This window comes from Lissotriton helveticus, chromosome 3_1 (genome assembly GCF_964261635.1).
Source record: "Lissotriton helveticus chromosome 3_1, aLisHel1.1, whole genome shotgun sequence".
Classification (NCBI taxonomy): domain Eukaryota; kingdom Metazoa; phylum Chordata; class Amphibia; order Caudata; family Salamandridae; genus Lissotriton; species Lissotriton helveticus.
In genome coordinates, this window is record NC_136061.1 from 2,113,985,226 (window position 1) to 2,114,009,356 (window position 24,131).

At 45.0% G+C, this 24,131-nt stretch overlaps 1 protein-coding gene across 6 annotated transcripts in view; it reads left to right on the top strand.

The window, feature by feature from the left end:
- Positions 1 to 24,131, top strand: part of TP53BP1 (tumor protein p53 binding protein 1) — a 767,880-nt gene that overhangs the window by 728,050 nt on the left and 15,699 nt on the right. For all 6 annotated transcript variants that reach the window (XM_078683313.1, XM_078683315.1, XM_078683318.1 and 3 more), the window contains one exon: positions 20,504 to 20,649. In XM_078683313.1, the coding sequence (XP_078539439.1) occupies positions 20,504 to 20,649 (146 nt within the window). The remainder of the gene's footprint in view (positions 1 to 20,503; positions 20,650 to 24,131) is intronic.

Below are 24,131 nucleotides of genomic sequence, written 5' to 3' on the forward strand. Positions count from 1 at the left end.
GGATACCACGGACTCGCTGGGCAGGGCGATTTCCACGACGGTGGCGGTTCGCCGCCACACCTGGCTGAGGTCCGCCAACTTTTCAGCTGATGTCCAGAATTCCCTCAGGGACATGCCGTTTGATGGCCGTCACTTCTCAGCGTTTCAGGACTCCAGGGCTACGGCCAAGTCCTTGGGCCTGTCGGGCCAGCGCCAGCAGACTTCTGCCTTTCGCTCCTTTCGTGGCCAAGGAAGGGGCGCACCTTCACGTCCTGCCAGCCACGGGCCGCAGATTAACATCCAGCGCGGCGGCGGACGTGGTAACCGCCGTGGCGGTGCAAGGGGACAGCGGCGACGCCAGTCCACATCCACCCCCTCAGCATCCGCCTCAAAGCCTTCCTAGTCCGAGCTTTCAGGCCCATTCAACGCAAGTGGGGGGCAGGGTTCGCCATCACCTCCTCCTCTGGCGCTCCATCACATCGGACAGGTGGGTGCTGCAAATCGTCCGAAGGGGCTACTCCCTCCCCTTCGAGGTGACCCCTCGCGCCATGCCACCGCAGTACCACCGCGTGTCGGGGGATCACTTGCAACTTCAAGAGGAAGTTACGGCCCTCTTGGCCAAGGGGGCCATCGAGCGCGTCCATGTGCCAGAAGTACGGTGTGGAGTTACTCCCACTACTACTTTCTGGTTCCCAAGAAGGGCAAAGGGGGCCTATGCCCTATCTTGGACCTGCGGAACGTCAACTGCTTCTTTCGGAAGGAGAAGTTCAAGATGCTGACTTTGGCTCAGGTCTTAGCTGCCCTAGACCATGATGACTGGATGGTAGCGTTGGACTTGCAGGACACGCATATTTTCACATCCCCGTCCTGCCGGCCCACCGGAGCTACCTGCGGTTCACGGTAGGCCGCGAGCACTTTCAGTTTACCGTGTTCCCCTTCGGCCTTACCAGCGCCCCTCGGGTGTTCACAAAAGTGATGGCGGTGGTCGCAGCCCATCTGCCCAGATTAGGGGTGTCAGTCTTCCCCTATCCCGACGACTGGTTGTTAAAGGTGGGCACGCCCCAGACAGTCGTCAGCCACCTCCTGACTACGGCGACCTCTTGAACCTGCTGGGGTTCTCCATCAATGTGCCGTAGTCACACCTGTATCCCTCTCAGAAGCTCCTCTTCATCTGAGCGGTTCTGGACTCGGCGCAGTTTCGGGTTTGTCCTCCCGAACAGCGGGTTTGGGATATTCAGGCTGTGATTCCGATCTTTTAGCCTTTATCCCGAGTTTCGGTCAGGTTGATGCTGCGGCTTCTGGGGCTGATGGCCTCCTGCATCCTTCTGGTGCATCACGCCAGGTGGCGGATGCGGGCTCTGCAGTGGGACCTGAACTTTCAGTGGGCCCAGCATCAGGGTAACCTGTCCAACCACATCCTGATCTCGAAGGGCACTGCGAGACAGTTGCAGTGGTGGCTCACGGACTGCGATTGGGTCAACGGCAGATCCCTCTCCCTACCCCAACCGGAGCACACAGTGGTGACGGATGCGTCCCTCCTGGGCTTGGGGGGCCACTTGGAAGATGCAGAGATCAGAAGCCTCTGGTCTCCGGCGGAGTCCCGGCTCCATATCAACCTTCTGGAGCTGCGGGCGATCCGACTTGCACTGAAGGCATTCCTTCCCTCTGTCTGGGGAAGTGTAGTGCAGGTGTTCACGGACAATACCACCGCCATGTGGTACTACAACAAACAGAGCGGGGTGGGGTCGTGGACCCTTTGTCAGCAGGCTCTGCGCCTCCCGACATGGCTGAAACATCAGGGCATTACCCTGGTGGTTCAGCAGCCGGCAGGTTCTCTGAACAACAGTGCGGACGACTCAGCCTCAGGTGCTTGATGGATCACGAATGGTGTCTGAACTCGGACGTGGCGCAAGGTCTCTTTCTGCAGTGGGGAGAGCCTTGGTTAGATCTATTCGCCACCGCAGAGAACGCCCAGAGTCATCAATTCTGCTCATTGGAATTTCCAAGGCGGGACTCGCTTGTAGACACTTTTCTTCTGAGTGCAGTTGCGGTCTGTTGTACGCCTTTCCGCCTATACCACTTCTGCCCAGAGTGCTGAAGAAGATTCCGCGTGACCGGGCCCAAGTCATCCTTGTGGCTCGGGATTGGGCACGAAGATACTGGTATCCCGAGCTACTCAACATGGCGATCGATCCCCCAATCCGACTGCCTCTTCGGGAGGATCTTCTGTGGCAGCTGCAGGGGACGGTCCTCCAACCGAACCTGTCCAGCCTCCACCTCCATAGGTGGATATTGAGCAGCGACAGTTGACAGCTTTCCACCTTTTTCCCGAAGTCTGTGATGTCATTCTGACAGCCAGGAGTCCTTCCACTAAAACGGTATACGCCTGCAGGTGGAACAAGTTTGTGGCATGGTGTACAGCTAAAGCTGTGGATCCCCTTTCTGCCCCTCTTTCTGAGGTCATTCTGTTCCTTCTTTCTTTGGCCCAGCAGGGCTCTGCTCTGGGCACTATCAAAGGCTATCTTTCGGCCATCTCCGCCTTTCCACAGCTTCCTGATCAGCCTTCAATTTTTAAGTCCCCGGTTGTTAACTGTTTCCTGAAAGGCATTACGCACACGTTTCCTCCAGTGCCGTTCATAATGCCTCAATGGGACTTAAACTTTGTCTTGACATATCTGATGTGCGCTCCCTTTGAGCCCATTCATAACGGACTTTTACGTCTTCTCACTCTAAAGACGGCTTTCCTGGTAGCTATCACCTCTACCAGAAGAGTGAGTGAGCTCCAGGGTTTTTCTTCTAAACCTCCTTTCTTTTCTGTTCATCCGGACAAGGTGGTTTTAAGGACACGTCCTTCTTTCTTGCCAAAGGTTGTTATGCCCTTCCACATCGGGCAGAACATCACTTTGTCCACCTTCTTTCCGCATCCTTCAAAAGAGGAAGAGAGGCTTCACCGCCTGGACCCAAAACGTACGCTCTTGTTCTATCTGAAGTGCACTCAACAGTTCCGGGTGGATGACCAGCTCTTTGTTGGCTACGTGGGCGCCAAAAAAAGGTCGGGCCATGCACAAATGGACCATCTCTCGTTAGTTCTTTGCATCAAAGCCTGTTACTCGTTGGCTAAGAAGGAGCCTCCTGTGGGCCTGCGTGCCCACTCAAACAGGGCAACGGCAGCTACTACTGCCTTGGGATGCGGCGTTACCTTGCAGGACATTTGTCAAGCCTCACTGCACACGTGTACCAAGCATTATTGCCTTGACAGTCAAGTCCGGAGAAACAGCTTCTTTGGCCGTTCTGTTCTCTGTGACTTTCTGGTGTAATCTTGTTCGCAGACCCACCACTGGGGTTGGTATTGCTGGGGTATCTATCCTAAGGTAAGGATTCTATCACTAACATGTCTCTTTCAGATGCACAAGTTACTACTTCTGTACCGATATATCTGTAAGAGACATTGGTTAGTGATAGATTCCTTACCGCCCCTCCCATCCTCCCCGTTCTGCAAACTGATTATTAGGGTTAAGGTGATCCCTTTTAGGGTCCTAGTTTCAATGCACAAGTGGTCAGTATCTTGCATGGCTCTGCGTTCCTGGCACGGAAAGTTGTGTACAGCACTGACGTCAGCACGCATGGGTGGCGTCTAAGTAGTCTCCGTGACGCCATCTCAGTGCATACCACGCCAGTGACGGATGCGGAGCCGCAGGACACCACCTACTGACGCGCAGGGGTACTGCTAGCAAAACTTTCCGGATCCAGTCTGACGCCTGGGGATATTCTAAGGTAAGGAATCTATTACTAACTAATGTCTCTTGCAGATATATCGTTACACAAGTAGTAACTTGTGCATATGGGCTTATTATATTAAACACCATAAACACCACAGCCCTAAGAAGTAAGTAACAGTATAATATTCAACGTAATTACAGATTCAATGATTACAAGTCCATTATTACATAGCAGGCCTTTGAATGTTGACAAATCACGCTAGACATGATAACAGCTGGTGTGTGCCAGTTCCTGACACCACAAGAAGCGTATCTACTGCATTCACCCTGATCATCAGGTGAGAGACTGTAAAATTTGCTGAACTTTCTCTCAAAAGACCTTGAGAGATAGGGGAAGACGTCTTCTTCTGTGGCTGCAGAAGTTAACAACCCCGGACAGTCCTCTGTCTGATGAGGAGGGTGATTCCTCACTCAAGACTACAGCTTCAAAGGAGAGTGTAAGTGAGGCGGAGCTGGTGTCTCCTATGTCTGCTAAGGTGCTAAAGAAGCATCACCACAACTTAAAAACTGATCACCAGCCTTCCTCTTCTAAGAAGGAACCAACTTCTCATAAGGGTCAATCTGTGCCCACTACGCCTTCTAAAATGCCTTAAAAAATAAAGCAGATATTCAGGTCTCTTCCAGAGACAGTTCTATCACATAAAAAAGATGCTCCGTCGACGAAGCTGTCAACGGGATCTTCTGTCGCCAACTACGACGATGACATCAACGTCCAAGCTCATCATGTCGTCTGCATCTTCTCCGTCGACTATAGTCTATGTGAGGGTGTTACCTTTTTCATTAACAACAACATCGTCTTCATTGTCGACTAAGAAACAAGGACTTCTGTCAAAACCATCGTCAACGGATATTTCGTCGCTGCCGCAGCTGTCGATGGCTCGAGGGAACAAGTCTCTCTCATCGACTGTAGCTTTGTCGAAGGTAGCTTTGTCAACGGTAGCCTCGTCGACTGAGCTGAAGACTTTTGATGGCGAGACTACTCCTTGTAAAAAAGTCACTCACTAGGCGAAGGCCTTTGCCTTGCCTTGCAGGAAAGGCAAGATAAGATCCGCAAACTGGCGAGACTACTCCTTGTAAAAAAGTCCACTTCAGTTTGCAAGCACAAATCGCTTCTGGGGATGTTGTCCTCCTGCATTCCCCTCATTCCCAACTGCCACTTGTGAATGAGGCCCTTGGAAGAGGAGCTGGACAGTAAGTGGCTACAAATCTTCAGCACCAAATAACGTTAACAGCAGAACATGTTCCAGGAGTGGCCAACATCCTGGCGGATTCCTCGAGCAGGAATGGGAACTCCAACAACCAACACTGGATTGCATCTTTCTGTTGTGGGGCAGACTAAAGTTAGACCTATTTGCGACCAGTCTGAACCGCAAACAGAACTTGCTGAAAACGAATTATGGCCATGTCTGCCATCCGGACCCAACATCTCTACGATTATCAGCTTGGCTCCTGAACACTATGAGTTCGCCAACCTAATCATTCCTGCTGTCTGTTGGGAAGTCCTCGCTAATGCCAAAGCTCCGTTTGCTATCAAGACTTACAAACTCAAGTAGAAGAAATTCTGACTTTGGTGCTCAAGCTCAGAGGTGCACCCTATCCAGTCTTCACCAGAACAATTACTGCCTTTTTCCCTGCAGCTGGCTAAATCTGGTCTCTTTCAGTCTTCCATTAAGGTTTTTCTTGCCGCAATTTCCAGATTTCTGCGGCATAAGGGGTCAAAGTCGCTTTGGTCATCAAGAATTATAAAACAATTTTTCAAAGGATTGTTTAGAATGTTCTCTCCAATTAGACATCCACCTCCGCCTTGGCATCTTAACATTGTATTGGCGCAACTTATGAAGAGCCCTTTTGAGCCAATTCCTAGGGCTGACCTCAAATACATTACATAGAAAACGTCTCTTCTGCTGTCTCTTTCATCAGCCAGATGAGTAAGGGACATACATGCTTTCACTACCTGTCATCTTTACCTTCGGTTTACTAAAGACTCTTATACTTAGAACAGATACTACCTTTATACCTAAAGTCCTGGTGGACTTTCACTTAAACGAACCAGTCATATTGAAGAATTTTTTCCCAAATTCACAAACACTAGCAGAAAGATCTTAACTTTCGCCGGATCTAAAGAGGTGTTTAAAATTCTACCTGCAGAAGACAGCCAGCATCCATAAGACTGATCAGCTTTTTGTGGCTTATGGAAAAATCAGAAAGGGATATCCGGTCACTAAGCAAACTATAGCACGTTGGATATCTACAGTGATTGTTATGCCACCAGCAAGCAGGCAAACCTCTACCTTCAACAGTGAAAGCTCACTCTACGGGAGCAATCTCTTCTTCTACAGCACTTTTTGCCGGTGTGCCTATTCAGCAGATTTGCAGAGTAGCAACCTGGTCCAGCAGACACACTTTTACTAAACATTACTGTCTGGAAGCTACAAGCAATGCTGATACAGCTGTGGGACAAGCGTATCTACGTAGTCTTTTTCAGTAAGGTGAACCTCAATACTTCCCACCTTCCTATATGTTTGGATATCATTATTATTGATAAATGATTTCACTACATTGTTAGCTATTAATGTGTGTGTGTGTGTGCGTGTGTATATATATATAAATATATTGTTTATGAGATTTCCCCAATTCCAATAGGAAATCATCCGGCACTCCAAGGTAGGCTCAAAGAAAAGTCCTTTTATTTAATTTAAAATGACAATTACATTGACGCGTTTCGGGAGTCACTTTCCCTTACTCACGATGTTTCACCACTATTTTTGCCCAGTTAAAATACAATTCACAGGGGGGGCAAGATGGCGGCCGCTTAGTGGCCGGTGCAGAGGTGCGGTGAGGGTGCTGTATGTCTTTTGCCCGATGTCGGTCTGAGCAGAAGCAAGGTGCGGCAAGGACCGGCAAGCAGCGGGGAAAGGAAACTGACCGCGATAATGCTGTCGGCTTTTACCGTATCTGTCTCGTTAAGGATACTTCTGCGGGGAGCGGTGTGGACGCTGGAGAGGCTCGTTGCTGGTCGAGGAGGCTTCTCAGTAACAGGAGGGCGGAGCCTGATGCGGCGCCGGCGGAGTTCGCGGAGCAGAGGAGTAACGGGAGCGGAGACTGCGGGAGTTGGTGGACACAGCTGCTCTGGGATCCAGCAGAGGTGGCTGTCGGCGGCTGACGCCGTTGGACGTGCATACACCCGCTCTGGGCGGCTGCAGAGACGGCTACTGGTTAGAGGTATGGCTCCTAAACAGAACCCAGGTTCCAAAGCAAATGTCATGAAGAAAAAGGGAGCGTTAAAGGGGGAAAATGAGAGCACCGCCCCCAATGACATTTGCGAGGATAGTCCGCTCCAGCCCCAGTCCCAGCAAAAGAAAAGGCAGCAAGGTGTTCCTAAGACACCTAAGACTCGGCAGGCTGCTACAATTGTGGACTTATTCACAAAAGCGGGCAAGGAGAAAACCCCTAAAGAACTGGGAGTGCACACTGTTTCCAGTGAGATGCTAACTGTGGCTGCAAGTTTGGAAAATGATCCGGAGGCAGCAAGTTTGATAACCTTTAATAAGGGGAGCCAAAATGCTGGTGTGGGGCTCAGTGGCAAACCCCCTGGCATAATAATACCCCCAGAAGCAGTACTGGATGAAGCTATTGATGGGGCGACTGGCACTAGTATTGAGAAAGAGAGCGCTCCAAGTGAAGCCTTCTATTCTGTCTCGGATGGTGGAGCAGAGTGGTCTGAAGATGAGGATGAACGTAGCTCTTTTGTGGAATCAGAAAGTGACCCCGAGAACGATCAGCCGGCTACAGCCTTGAAACTCCAAAATGCCGCAGGGGATCTACGATGAGAACTAACCTGGGACCACTCCTCGACTTTACCACTGCATGGTAGCCCTCTGCTGGAACAGACACAACTGTCTCTGTTGGAGACAATTCATCAAGAGATTTTAGCACACAGAGAGGAAACGCGTAAAGACAGTCAGAAATCCCAGGCCGCTATGAGAAAAATGCAAGGAGTGGTTCGGAAACTCTCTAGAACTTGTGCTACCACGGGGGATAGAGTGTCAAACTTGGAGGAGAGGGTGGTGGCTACAGAAGCCGAGGTGGCAAAGGCAGTGGAGAAGGTGGACTCACAGTACTCCCAGGTTTCAGACATACAATGGAAGCTGGAGGAGATGGAGAATAGGCTCCGAAGGAACAACCTAAGAGTCCTGGGAATTCCGGAGGGGATTGAGGGGTCCGACATCAGGTCCTACGTCATTAAACTTTTTCAGCAAGCCTTTCCCGAGTTGTCCGGTTGGGACTGGCCAAATGAACTACAAAGAGTTCATCGTACCCCGTTTAAAGTCCGACGGAACGCTAAAGAAGGGGATAAACCCAGGGCGGTGCTGATTTTCCTTGGCAATTTTATCCTGCGGCAGGCAATCGCAGAGAGGGCAAGACCTGATGCCAGGAGAAGCTGTGATGGGGTGTCGTTCTTTGTCCGCCCTGATTTTTGCCACGTGACGGTGGAAAGGCGCTGGCGCCTCAGGGGGCTGATCAAACCCTTCCAGGACAGGAAACTCCAAGCCTACTTAATCAACCCAGCGCAGTTAAAAGTTATCAATGAGGGGAAAACACTGTATTTCTCTTCTGAAATTAAGGCCAAGGAGTATCTGGACAGTTTGGGCAAATAGGCTTTACACAGGGGATATTATATTGGTAATAGCGGGTGCCTCTAGCTGAAGGATAAGCTGATCCACATGCCCTGCTTCTGTTTGTAGCTTTCTCACGTTTTGTATATCTTTCGGGCACAGTTTAGTTTTAAGAGAAGTATATTGCTGTCCTCACCGCAAACGCTGCACTTTCATCACATGCACAGTTTAGTTCTGTGCGCCTCGCTAAGTGGGGGGGGGGGTGCAGGGGGGGTTGGGTTGCAGAGGGGTTGGGTGGGGGGTTGGGATTGGGAGGGAAGTGGGAGGGTGTGGCAGGGAGAAAAAAGAAAATGGGAGAAAAAGTTGCATCAATGGTATTGTATTTGTGGTTGTATTATCTGGTTATAAAGGGTATCTAAGGAATCTTGGAAGGCTTAAGATATATGGTCAATTGGAGGATCGAATTAAAAGTAAGGATGGCTGACATTAGAATTTGTACAATGAATGTGGGTGGACTAAATGATTGGCGGAAGAGACAGAAATTGGCATATTTTGTTAAATTTAATAAGATTGATGTACTATGCCTCCAGGAGACCCATATTCCTTGGTCAAAGCGGAACCTGATGGCTATCAATGGGTATGATTTGTCCGCCTGCTCATCACAATCCTCTACAATTAGGGGTGTTGCTATATTGATCAGGAAATCTTCGGGAGGTGTGAAAAGGACAAAGGTGGATAACTGTGGTAGACGGGCTATAGCAGAAGCAGAGATGGGCTTTACTTTGTGTGCAGTGTATGGCTCGAACGGCGATGACCCTGAGATCTTTAACCATTTGGAAATTGAACTAGCTGGTTGGCCTGCACCGCTCTTAGTATGTGGCGATTTTAATATCTCTGCAGACTGGGTTAATAAGGGGCAGTATGCCGGGCGTAAACCTAGGGTGTTTAGGGCCATATATGCACTTATGGACTCACTCGGATTAGTGGATATCTGGGGGACTAAGGAGCCCCAAAGTTCTGGAGTTACTTATTTCTCAAATCCAGCCCAGAAATATTCTAAATTGGACTACTTCTTTATCTCCACCCCTGAAATTAATAGAGTCAGCATATCCAGGCTACCAATGTTAATATCCGACCATAATCCTTTAGTAATCGTATACCAAAGAGAGAGGTGTGAAAGGGTAAGGTCCACTTGGTCCTTTGAGAGGAGGCTACTGGAAGAGACCAGATATGTAGCCCATATCAAGAGGTGGACGGATAATTTTTTCGCTGCCAACAGATATAGTTCCTCTCGTAACGTAGTGTGGGAGTCCTTTAAAGCGGCATTCAGAGGTGAAACAATTAGCATTGCAGCCAGGCTGAGAAGTGAAGATAGGATTGAAGAAATGAATTTAGTGAAGAGGTTAGCAAAAGTAGAAGAAGAGCACATTAAGGATATCACTCTGGGGGGCGATGGCAGTAGCAGTCATAATACCCTATCAGCAATTAAGGCAGAACTGCAGAGATTGATAACTCGAAAGGCGATAGGGGAATATCAGGCCACTAGAACTAAGAGATATGAAACGGGAGAACATGCAGGCAGAGCCCTAGCCCTTCGATTACGTCAAGAGAAGTCAAAAAATGTCATCCTAAAAATAGTAGAGAGTGGTAGGGAATTCACAGGGGCTAAAGAGATTTTAGGGGTATTCAGGAAATTTTATCAGGGATTGTATCGTGGAGAGGTTTTGGATATGAGACAAGTGGATGATGTCTCTGATATAGGACCTCGATTGGACAAGGCACTTCAGGAAGAGTTGGATAGGGATATCACGGAAAAAGAGATCAAGGCTGCCCTACAGGAGCTAGCCTCAGGGAAGGCTGCCGGCCCAGACGGCATTCCATTAGAAGTGTATAAGCGTATTGAACCAGAAGTTATGCCGTTATTAATTGATCTCTTCAATGGAGTAATATGCACCGGGCAGATCCCGGATTCTTGGAAAGAAACTAACATTGTGATATTTCATAAAAAGGGGAAGCCTAGTGAGAACCCGGGGTCCTACCGGCCAATCTCATTGATCAACGCCGATACTAAGCTTTATTCAAAGATCTGGGCTTTGAGGTTGGGCAGGATTATCGGCGGTCTTGTTTCCCCTTGGCAGCATGGGTTTGTCCCCGGACGTGGCACTACGGATCATACCAGCAGGGCAATAGCCTTATTTGACGCCCATGCTGCCACGGGAGGTGAGATGGCCATGATCCTGCTCGACGCAGAGAAGGCGTTCGACCGTGTGGATTGGAGGTTTCTCTGGGGTATCTTGGAAGGCAGAGGGTTTGGACAGAAAACCATCAGAGCACTTAGAGCAATGTACTTAGAGCCTAGGGCCAGAGTCACAGTTATGGGGGAGAAGTCTGACCTGTTCTCCATAGAGAGAGGAACGCGCCAAGGGTGCCCGTGCTCTCCGATCCTCTTCTCTCTTTACATTGACCCCCTCATTTAAGCCATCTTGGGTAGCCCAAGGCTAAGTCCGGTGGTTTTTAATGGATTCGAAAACAAAATCCTAGCGTACGCAGACGATCTCGCTGTTTTTTCAACAAATCCCCAACAGGCAATGGTTGTTCTGTCTGAGCTCACCAAACAGTTTGGTGCTTCCTCAGGGTATCTATTGAATGAGGCAAAGACACAAATTATTTGTACAAAAAATATAGTAAAGAACGACTCCAGATATGTTGATGCAGCAATTTATTTAGGAGTGAAAATTAATGCTTCAGTAGGGAAAATAGTCGAGGAGAACTATATACCGCTTTGTAAATCCATAGAAACTGATCTGAGAAGAATGGATGGACTGCATCTCTCATTGATCGGGAGGGTTAATGCGGTCAAGATGACAATGTTCCCTAAGATACTATATCTCTTTAGGGCAATACCGCTACTCCTGGATGAGAAAATAATTAAAAATTTGGAATCTGTCTGTATTAGATTTATTTGGCAATTTGGGAAAGTAAGGCGGTCTACAAATTTATTGTCACTTCCAAGAGAAAGGGGTGGGCTATCTTTGCCAAATCTAAGGTTGTACCACTGGACCTGTCTTTTATCACAAATGTCGGTACTTTTTCAGACAGAGGCATGCTCGAACGAGGTACATTTTGAAGATCAGCAACCCCCCTCTATTTATGAGTTGCTGTTAGGTAGGAAGGCGATGGGCTTAATGCTCTGTGAAGTGGACCGTAGATTTTATAAGAAAGCCAGGTATAAGGTTATAGACAGTGTTTGGCGGGTGTGGTCGGCCTGTCGAAAGCAGTGTAACATCCCAAAGATTAATCCTTTCCTACAGATTTACAACTCGAGCCTCTTTTCAAGGATAGGGGCGGATAGGACTTTTAAAATCTGGAGGAAGTTGGGCATCAAGACTCTGGGAGAAGTAATGAATGGAGATGTAGTTGTAAGCTTTCTGGCCCTGCAAAATAGGTTCGGAATCCCCTCCAATCATTGGTTTGTTTATGGTCAACTGCTTAGATCTTTGAGGGGACTCAGACCAAAACCATTACCTCAGGATAACTGCCCGCTTTTGGAGGCCTTGACTAAAGGTAGTAAAAAAATTAAGACTTTGTATAATATACTTCTCTCGGAAGTGCAAGACGATGTTGAGAAAATGGAAGCAGCATGGTCTAGGAAACTTGGGAACCCCGACGTAGATTTAGACCTGGCTCTACTATTGAATAAAAAGATCCTTAGAGCCTCAAATTTACGGGCCCAGCATTATAAAACTGTCTTTAATTTATACTACACACCCTCTAAACTGTTTTCTTGGGGTCAGAGGGATGACGATACCTGTCCTAGATGTGGGGCTGGACAAGCAGATTTATTGCATATGTTTTGTAATTGTAAACTCTTGACCCCTGTGAAGACTGAGATTGAGAAGCTCTGGGAGGGGCTGCTAGGAAAAAAGATCGTCCTATCCCCTACCTTAGCAATTACGGGCATTGATTTTAATCAAAAGCTGGGGAAAGAGGAAGAAGCCCTCGTTTTTATCTCTGTGGCCGTTCTTAGGATCTTAATTTCAGCAGGGTGGAAGGATGTGGTGGCTCCGTCCTTCCAAATGTGGCTTTCTAGGTTTCTGGGAATCCATAATATCGAATCGTGCCTGTACGAACAAAAAGGGGCGAAACGAAGAGAGTTTGGGAGGAAGATCTGGGCCCCAGTAACTAATTGGAGGCAGAATAAGCTCTAATTATTGGAGTTTCTTATTGGTTTCTTATTCTATTATCTGCTTTTATCTCTCTCTCCTATTGATGAACTGTTTTTTTTTTTTTTTGTATTGTAAGATAAGATGTATTCGGCTATTTATTACCTATGGATTGTATTATTGTACTGCTGTTGACACCCGATGTAGGATTATCCTTGTTCTTGATTGGATTAATTTATTAGTATCTGTATTTTTTCCTATGATGCACTGTAAAATCCCTATTAAAAAAATAAAAATAAAATACAATTCACAGGGATTGTAAAAACAGAGAATGAACTCCGTGTTTAACATATAGACCACAATTAACTGGAATATGGCTGCCATATTTTAACGTGTTCCTACACAATAATCACTTAGACATTTAACCTTATCTCAATGGTTCTTGTTGCACTTTCTGTATAAAAAGATATTTTTCTTTTTACTATCTTTTTTTATTATTATTTTTTAACATTTTGATTATGTATATTACAAGGGAATATTAATTCTTCTAAAAACATTTTCAAAATTTGGCATAAATTACCATGTGCATACATTCTACAATTAAAGTGCTAGTGCATTTGGAAGAGTTCTCACTTGAAGTCTTTCTTTCGATGTTGGTTGGCAAGTGCCATTTCCAGTAATTTATCCGTTCTTGCAAGAAAATAAGAAAGTACTAGTACTTCATTTTGACAGATTATGCATTTTCAACAAAAAATATAAATTAAAACTCAGACTAAAATCCAGAACGGAACAATCAATCACTGCAGTTTACACACAATAAAAAATATACCAAGTTCTTAAAAGACAGAAGGTACCCCCTTTGGGAAAGTGCTTGTGCCTATGTAAACCATAATATAGAAAAAAGTCCTTGTGCTCATGTAAACTTTGATAATTTTCTCAATGTAAACATTTCACTCTTTTCCAATACAGTACTCCAAAGATAAAGTGCAAGTGCTTATGTAAACTAAATTCATCTCTCTTATAGTAAACATTTCCACTCTATAGCAGTATCATTTTGTACTAAAATTCTGTCTTAAAATACAAATGCATAATAATTCATAAAATGCAAGAACAATCTAAATATACTGGTCCATTTCCTATATGTTCCAAAAATACTACCTCCGTTAAAAGAAAAAATATTCCTAGTTAAAAACTCAATCAAGTAATGGTTACAGATGCGCATCTATGCTTCAACTCTTCATATTATTTTACATTCCTTAAGACAGACATGTATACAGATCCTCGTCCACATTGAGCCCATAAGGTGCTTATGGAATTATGGCCATGTCTGCCATCCGGACCCAACATCTCTACGATTATCAGCTTGGCTCCTGAACACTATAAGTTCGCCAACCTAATCATTCCTGCTGTCCTGCTGCCGTTTACTATCAAGACTTACAAACTCAAGTGGAAGAAATTCTGACTTTGGTGCTCAAGCTCAGAGGTGCACCCTATCCAGTCTTCACCAGAACAGTTACTGCCTTTTTCCCTGCAGCTGGCTAAATCTGGTCTCTCTCAGTCTTCCATTAAGGTTTTTCTTGCCGCAATTTCCAGATTTCTGCGGCATAAGGGGTCAAAGTCGCTTTGGTCATCAAGAATTATAAAACAATTTTTCAAAGGATTGTTTAGAATGTTCTCTCCAATTAGACATCCACCTCCGCCTTGGCATCTTAAGATTGTATTGGCGCAACTTATGAAGAGCCCTTTTGAGCCAATTCCTATGGCTGACCTCAAATACATTACATAGAAAACGTCTCTTCTGATGTCTCTTTCATCAGCCAGATGAGTAAGGGACATACATGCTTTCACTACCTGTCATCTTTACCTTCGGTTTACTAAAGACTCTTATACTTAGAACAAATCCTACCTTTATACCTAAAGTCCTGGTGGACTTTCACTTAAACGAACCAGTCATATTGAAGACTTTTTTCCCAAATTCACAAACACTAGCAGAAAGATCTTAACTTTTGCTGGATCTAAAGAGGTGTATAAAATTCTACCTGCAGAAGACAGCCAGCATCCATAAGACTGATCAGCTTTTTGTGGCTTATGGAAAAATCAGAAAGGAATATCCGGTCACTAAGCAAACTATAGCACGTTGGATATCTACAGTGATTCAGTTATGCCACCAGGAAGCAGGCAAACCTCTACCTTCAACAGTGAAAGCTCACTCTACCGGAGCAGTCTCTTATTCTACAGCACTCTTTGCCGGTGTGCCTATTCAGCAGATTTGCAGAGTAGCAACCTGGTCCAGCAGACACACTTTTACTAAACATTACTGTCTGGAAGCTACAAGCAATGCTGATACAGCTGTGGGACAAGCGTATCTACGTACTTCCCACATTCCTATATGTTTGGATATCGTTATTATTGATAGATGATTTCACTACATTGTTCGCTATTAATGTGTATATATATATATATATATATATATGTATATTAAAGATGCATGTGAATTCATGATTCATCTTGTCACGTACAGGATTACAAACATTTCATACTGCATACCTTTTTATCAGCATGCATACCTATGATATAACTGCTTTCTATTCAGATTTAAGAATGTGAATCTATGAAAGATACCCGAATACTGGAGAAGAAAATAAGTTACCTGTAAACTGTGGTTCTCCAGTGTTGGTGTCCTTCATAGATTCACATGTGACCCTCACTCCTCCCCATAGAGGAGCCCCTTACTAATTTTAATAGATTTATGTTACACCTGTGCTCGAAAATCTGAAAGCCTGGAGCCTCTGTGAAGAGTGTTCTAGAGGGTGCTGTTGCCTGATTGGCTGGAGTTTGGACCATTCCTAATGACTAGGACGAGATATTAAAGTGAATATTTTTCTCTATTAACTTTAATGTTAAAGTCATTACTTAATGCTTTTTATGTACCGTGGGACTCCCACTTTGACGACGGGGAATGATTAAAGCATGTGAATCTATGAAAGATACCAATACTACAGTTAAGTAACTTATATTCTTATCCACTAACAAGTAGCATGGCTGTGATTTGTTTGTTTTCTGGAGTGTTTTTTTTCTAAATCAAAAATGAATATAGAAACTGACCTTAATACACTTGGATGATCTAGCTCAAAGGCCCACAAGCCAATTTGCTGTGGGATCTAAAGAGGTTATTTTTATAGATACTTCAGTGTTGACAAATACGATATGTTTTATCTTATTTTTATTATATAATCACAACATTTTCACGATGTCTATTTATATATTACTTGCAATATTTTTATGGAAGTTGTGTTTTTATGTGAATGACCATTAATTGATCGAATAAAGTCACTACTACTACTACTAATACTATTAAAAAATCAGCTAAGTAAAATAATATGTGGATTGCTGTAAAAAAGCATAGCCAAGCCGCCCCCCGTTCCAGTGCGGTCTCACCTAAAGAATGGGGAAGAACGGAAGGCTAACCCCGCCAACCTACAGCATTTCCTTCCCCCTCACAATCTCCATACATCTAGCACAGTTCCTGTCAGCTCACATATACCACCTGCTTAAAACAGTAATCTCTAATTCCTGTGTTCTTACTCATTGTGAGGACAAAAACTCACATAGCAGGCTTTAGGTGCAGGGATGTGTTATGTGGATTTTTATTGCGTATTATCACCTGTGAGGTTATCCTGGTGCTGTGCAGGACTGTGAGGCTAGCTTTAAAGGGACTTTATCGATGGCTTGCTCCCTTAAAGTATGAGGCAAAACGACTGAGGCCATCCACACCCAGGTATTTCCCACTGCTTAGAATGGAGAAAAAGAGTTGGAAAAAATGTAAGCGCAATTGGAGAAAAATGTATGACTCCAATGCTAAGACCCTCTATAAAACAGCGCTTAGGCGGTTCCCCCAAAATACTCATATTGGTATGAAAAAATATTTTTCACAACATCAAAGCAGCAACAAATTTGCCAAAGGAAGTACATAAGACAGCAAATTCCTTTGTACAACCCAATGGGACAAACATTCCCATTACCCTCTTGGCCGAACTTTGTGAAAAGCTATTGTGTTTTTTTGATGGGAAGGTTCAAAATCTTTACTCTTCCTTTCCTAAATCTCCATCTAATCCCTTAGCTATTTGCTCAACTGCTGTGGAGAATATTGAAATCATTCTATGTGCTGTGCCCTGTTACAAACCAATCTTTTACCCAGTTGCCCCTATTTTGGAAGAACGCTGTTTGAATGAGCTATTAAAATGCAAGGCTGGTTCCCCGGAGGATGTCTGTACCCCACACATCTTCAGACTTATTGCACAACACTTTAACCCCCCGCCTAATGAAATATGGAATGCCTCACTTATGTAGAGAATTTTCATGGGTGTTGGAAACGGGTATCTCGTCTGCTGGTGCTAAAATAGCCTTATACAGAAAAGCCTTACAAGTGTGATGAGCAACTATAGGCCCATATTTCTCCTCCCAGCTTCTGCAAAAATTCTGGAGAAATGGACCAATCAATAATTGTCCGCTTTTTTGGAGGCCAATTCTATTCTCCACAAGGCTAAGTCAGGTTTTTGGACAGGTTTTAGGACAGAAACAGCCCTTTTGGAGTTTGTCAGGGAGGATTTGGACAAACGCACACCCGTTATGGTGTTTCTCCTTGATTTGTAGGCAGCATTCGACACTGTTTTTCATACCATTTTGTTGAGCAGACTTAACAATCTTGGGAATCAGGCAAGGCTCTTTTATGGGGCAAATCTTTCCTGGATAGCAGATCCCAACAGGTGTATATACACCAGCATATTTCATCTCCAAAACCATTGGTATGTGGTGTTCCAACGATTTTACTCTGAGCCCGCTTTTTTTAAATCTTTACCCCCTTCCCCCCTTCCACAGCGAATCTCATCAAATCTTGGGTTGTCAAGGTAGTGTCTTACACTGATAACCAATTGCTTTTCTCATTAAAAGATACCCCGAAAGCAACTTCTCACAATTGTTAAGACTGCCTTAGGGATGTAGCGGGTTGGATGGATGCAAACTGTTTAGAATTTAATTCTGCCAAAATGGAAGTTTGGGTTTTTAACCAAAGTGACCCCCCCGCCGCCTTCCTCTGCTGGCCTGCTGAACTTAACATCCCTCCTAATCCTACCTCGTCGGTTAGAAATTTAGGCATTATATTTGATTTCTCACTCTCCTTTCAGGTGCAAATTAAACAAATCTCATCTGTCTGTTTTCTGAAGATGAAAACCTTAAAGAAGTTTCTTGATCTAGTCCCTTGAAGAGACCCGGAAAACAGTACTTCATTCACTGGTTACATCCCGCCTGGTCCACTCAAACAGTCTCTACCTTGGTCTCCCTGCGTATTTGATACACATACTTAAGTTAATTTAGAAGGCAGCGCCAAGACTAATCAAGAGCGTTCCGAGGCATCATCATATCTCTCCACATTTGAGACACCTGCTTTGGCTTCCAGTGGAACAATGCATTCATTTCAAAGCTCTGACGGCTTTCAGATCTATTCATGGCGAGGCCCCACATTATCTGTTGAATAGACTGTCTCTATACACTCAAAAGAGGGATATTTGATCCAACAATAGTTACCTGCGGATCCCAAAAGTCTTGAAGTCCCGTCATGGCGGCAGTTCCTTTACTGTGCGTATGGCAAAACTATGGAAAAATCTTCCTTTCAAACTATGGCAGGTTGAATCTTTGTCTGCCTTATAACTTCAACTCAAAACCTGACTATTTAACTCTGTTTAGTCCCCTGTCTGCTAGAATGCCGTAACGCTTCTGTTGAAGCAGCTGTGCACTTTCTAGAGTGTCATTTGATCTGATGGGAGGTTGAGAGCCCATCTGGCTGCTGTGTTCTGGATGGTCTGAAATCTTTTCGTGTGTTGGCTGGTGATACTCTTGTAGAGTGTACCCATAGTCCAGTCTGCTGGTGAGGATGGCTTGGGTGACAGTTTTCCAGGTGTTAGGTAGCCACTTGAATATCTTTTTTAGCATTATCAGAATATGGAAGCAGGCTATGGCAATTGACATGATGATCGGTAATAATCCAGAGGTTTCTTGCTTGTGTGCTGGGAGTGGAAGTGAGTCCGGGGTCTGTAGGCCACCAAACTAATTCCCATGACAAAGCATATTTTCTGAAGATCACCCCTTCAGTCTTGTCTGAGTTTAATTTGAGGCAGTTGGAATTCTTCCAGGTGACCACTTTGGTCATACACAAGTTTTTTTTTTCTGCTGCTGGGTGTTTTGTCCAAGAGGAACAATATCAGTTGTGTATCATTAGCATAGGTGATATGTAAATGACATCTGCTAGAAGCATCATGTTGATATGGATACTAGCCAGAATTGTCATTTCCAGCCACACAGTATCCTTTCACCTAAATATGAAAATCGAGATCAAATTTCTGTAGCATTAGAATTTTGAAGTGGTCCCCGTCTGTCAGCCCAAGTTTCCCACCTTATCTGTTTTACTGATATGAAGATGTAAATAATATGAAATGATTGACATTTATTATGATTTTGATAACTAAGGGGCAGAGATATGAAATGGGATTTATAAACGCGCAACTAAGCCCGAAGGCATCAAGGCGCCTAACCAAAAATCAAAGAAGGCAATAGATACATTAATAGATCAACTTTAACACCCAACTTGTTTGATCAAAGGTTCCCTTTGTGAATGTGAATTTCAGGAGTTTCGTCTGCTCGTTACTTTATTCTATCTTCTATGAATAGCCAACACAATTTCACGTTAAAGAAGGAAAGGTTATGTAGGCTAGTTCTTGAGTATGGGCATTCCCTCTGATTTAATCAAAAGCCCTGTCCACCCCCTGTGTTTTGTTTTTGTGCTCCAAAAATGAACTACTTAACTGACTCCCTGCTGGGCATGATGGGGCAGTGCGGTCTCCAAGCCTCATAAAGGCGCAGGGTGAAGGTTTCACTGATTTGCAGGGTTCATATTATGTCACAATTTCCTGCGTTTATTTTGAGGTTTAAACATTCTACATTTTCTGAATTCAAAGTGAATAACTTCAGTGAAGAACTAGGCTTACAATAAACGTTTCCTTCCACTGAAGCCCCCATCCACTCCAGTGAAATTGTATATTTTTAGACACCTGGGGCCATATTTAGGAAGCCTAATTGCGCTCGCAAATGCTGAAATTCGCAGAAATTTAGCATTTGCGATCGCAATTAGGGCAGTGTGCTTTGTAGCACACAAAAACCCAAAAACAAAATAAGGAATCGCATGCATTTGCATATTGCATTTAAGGAATCGCAAATTGCGATTCCTTAAATGCAATGTAGGAAGCACCCAAGTTGTGCAAATTTTGGCTTAAGGAATCGCAAAATACCACCAACTTCAGGCTGGTGGTATTTTGCGATTTCTTTGAAAAATTCACTTTTTTAAACTGCGATGTGGGTCACATACATGCCACATACATGCCTTAGGGCATGTATGTGGGCCACATGTGCACACATGTTAATTTCAGGGGTGCAAAAGGGTGTCCTATTGACACCCTTACAACCCTGAAATTGCAATCTCAATTGCGATTCTCAAATTGAGAAAGTCTTCCCATTCATTCATATGGGCCTTCTAGCCCATAGGAATGAGTGAGAAGGTATTCCTTATTTGCGAATCTCAATTTGCGATTCACAAATAAGGAATAAGTGGGATTCGCAAAACATTTTACTAATCCTACCTACATTGCTTTTTGCGATTCTCTAATTGCGATTCCCCAAAAAATCGCAATTTGAGAATCGCAAAACACAAATTACCTACATATGGCCCCTGGTTCTTAGAAGTAATGACTAGCGTTAAGTGTTTCAATATGTCTAAGTTATTGTGTTTGTGATTTTCATTATAGAATACAGATTTGGTATTTGATTGCACAGTTCAGAGATTCACAAAAGGTTTGTTGGACGTTTTGCTCGCAACAATTATTTATTAAGTGACAAAGCCTTGTCCTTTATTGCTTAGGCACGAACGACTGTACCCGTTCAACAATCTGAAGTTTCTCCTTATGTCAGACCAGCAGCAGAACTTCCTGGACCTGTGGGCTGAAATCCTCATGATTGGAGGAGCAGTATCTGTCAAGCAACATAATTCAAGTGAACAAAATAAAGGTAACTTGGAATGGAAATGAGGGTTGCCTCCTGGAGGATGTAGGCCTCGAGGTAAAAAATAGTTGGAGCAGAAAAGGAAGTAGAACAGACAATAGACTGGGTAATATGGTTTATACTCGGAAAGTCAAATGACTTGGAAATTGTTGCACTCATGGATCATAGAGTATTATTAACTTAGCCGAAGTCCATCCATAACAGGACAGTGTTTTGAAAGGATATTCTGGATTGGGAGGGTAGGCTAAATATGTTCAAGAAAAACTAAAGATCCTACATTTCACCCTTTGTAGATGTAGAGAGTACATCTTGGAGGCCTTGAGAGCAAGTAATAACGGGGTCAGGAAAAGATGGGACATACAGAGCTTCAGAAATAATCATGTGAAACTAAAATTCATCGCAGCAATAACGGTCATCAAAGAAGAACAGAGTTAAAAAGTTTCAAGAGTAAAGGGTACATTTTCAGTATTTTGTGTAACATTTTGTTTCATAATTACTTTCACGGACACATGCATGTGCAAAAATTAATGATTTTCCATTACTTCGGACAGTTAGAAGGCGTTGGAGAGGTTACTGAAAGGTTTCTCTTGGAGAGTTGCTGCTTTGAACATTGCCGATTCTGCATTGTAGGATTTTCATTGATAGTCATAAATGCTATAATATTCTCCACTGCTTTAGCAGGAGCACAGAACATCGTTTTGCATAGTTTTATTTAATGGAAACATTACTGTAAATAATGTCTGTCCATGAATGTAAAAATGGATACATCAAATGAAAGCCTATCAGAGGCATTTCCTGAATGTGCATATAAAGTTGTAATACTGGTTAATTAGGCCTGCATTGCAGCATCCAAAATGTAAGAATTTTTATAAACCGTGTGTATATGAGGGTAAAAAGAACCTTGGAGGCACCACTTTCCACAATCTCATGTACTGGCAGTTGCCTCCCAGAGCCTGTTCTTTTTCTGACTTATGAGAGAAGGAACTCGGAGCACCTTTGAGGATTGCACACTTCAAACATATTTGTTTCCTATTCTACTCTACGTATAGTTACATATACCATCAAATGTAAAGGGAAGCCGGGTGTAAAGGTGCGAAGTGATGTTGGAAACCGCTGTAGACCACAATGGAGGACTTCATTGAAGATGCCGCTGGCGAAGAAGGTAAAAGCGTCTGGTGGAATCCAAGGATGGATTCTAGAAGAGAAGTACCTTCAAGAGAAATGACAGAGTCTCCCACTCGGGAGTGACCAGGAGGCATCGAAGACCAATGACCACCGTTGACAGAAGATGCAGGAGCGTTGACAGTGACCTTGTTACTGCAGCTGTGAGGACCAGACAATGCTGTGGAAGACGAAACTAAAAAGAACCACACAGTGAAGTTATAAAAAGTAATATTTAATATACACACTCACTAACACATTGGTGTATCTCCTACCCTGATATATGAAGACAATGCACACAATATTTCAAAAGGAAACAGGTAAATAAGCACAAATACACTGTGAAACTTGACCCAGAAGACTCAGAAGCTAGGGACCCAAGAAATCACCCAAGGTAAGTACCCAGGACCCCCATGGAGTCTGTGTGTAGAGGGGAAACACAACCGTGCAAGTCAATGGGAAAGTCCCAGTTGTAGTTTTGAAGAAGGACACTTCCCAGTGGACCCTGTAGGAACCTGGATACCTAAGCCGGGTGCATAGGTATGAAGTGACGTCAGAAACCGCTGTAGACCACAATGGAGGACTTCAGTGATGATGCTGCTGGCAAAAAAGGTGAAAGCGTCTGGTGGAGTCCAAGGATGAATTCTTGAAGAGAAGTACCTGCAAGCAGAGGGGACAGAGTCTATGCCATTCATGAGTGACCAGGAGGCACAGAAGTTGTGACCACTGATGGCAGAAGATGCAGGAGAGTTGACAGTGACCTTGTCGCTACAGCTGTGAGGACCACGTGACGCTGTGGAAGATCAGGAGCCGTTCACAAGCTGTCCCATGTTGGAAGTCGCGAACCAGGGTGTCGGTGCCTGGTGGGAGCACCAACAAGCCTTAGCAGCAGCAACAGATGTGGTAAACAAAGAAGGTGCAGGGTCAGGACCAGCAAGCTCCAAGGTACTCACCAATTGCAAGAGAGTCAGAGCAGGACCTGAGCAAGCAGCGGAGCCCACTGAAGCCAGAGAAGACCCTCAAGAGGACACACAGGACGAAGGCACAGGAATCACAAGAGGACCTCGAGCAGCTCACCAAGGATGCAGGCACACGGTCAGAGGATGCAGTGAGGACGAAGGTTTTGGTAGCATGAGATGCTAGAGGCTGGAGCTTCTTGTAGCCCGAAGATCTCTGGAGGACCGAGTCAACAATCCCTAGCAACGGCAAGTTGATGCAGTGCACAGGGGTTCTGTTCCAGCGTTTCCAATGAGGGACACTGACTTCAAACTTGCTGAGAAGACAGTACAGGCCTACAGGAAGTTGGAGAACCACCACCTGTGTTGCTGAGCGTTTCGAAGTCCGTGGGACCTCAGGAGCAACAGACTGGTTAGCTTTGTTGCGGTGCCTGCAAATGAAGAGGAGTGAGTCCCTCACTCCAAGGGAGAGTACTTCGGGTGTCTTTGATGCCCACAGGACCGGAAAATAACCTGGATGAAGCACTGGCACAGACGATGAAGAAGACTGGCAGGAGGACGAGACCAGGAGCAGCAGGAGTCTTCCTTGTTGCAGTCTTGGTTCCAGACGAAATCCAATGAAGTCCAAGGTGCCCAGACGGATGAAGTGGAAGGGGATTCGGATTTGAATCTTGTCCCACCACAAATCTGAAGAGCCACCCACAGGTAAGCTCTTAAGTACCCTAGGGAAAGGGTTGGGGCGCTTCAGGGATCCCTACCAGAGGAGGGGCTGGACAGAGGGAAGGATACTCCCATGTCCTTTGTCCAGTTTCGTGCCAGAGCTGCAGCCAAAAGCTCCCTGAACTGGTTCCAACTAGAGTATGCAAGGAGGGTACCAAATGTGCCCTCAAAGCAGTCTGGTGGCGCTGACAGTCGCCCCCACCCCAGCCCAATACACTAAGTCCTGTCTGGGAGGTGGTCACACCTCCCTGTGACAGGAAACCTTTTGTTCTACCTTTCCCAGCTCGAGCTCAGCTCAGCAGCAGGAGGGCAGAATCAGATCTGTAGTCAGAAGCAGCACAAGCTTGCTGTTAGACCCTGAAAGGCTAGTACCAGGAATACAGGGACCTCCCTAGGGGAGCCCGCAGTTCTTGGGTTCCTACACCCAACACTGGAATCAGTGCTGGGATAGGATTCCAACATGTTTGATACCAAACATGACTAGTTTCGGTGTAGACAATATATAGTTAGACATCTTGTACTTGACTTGAGGTTCACTATATGTATAAAATTGCGGACGGCACTTATAAAGCCTGGAGAATCGACTCCTGGGTTTCTAGGGGGTGTCATGCTCATGTAGGGCACCCTCACACTTATAATCTAGCACCCTGT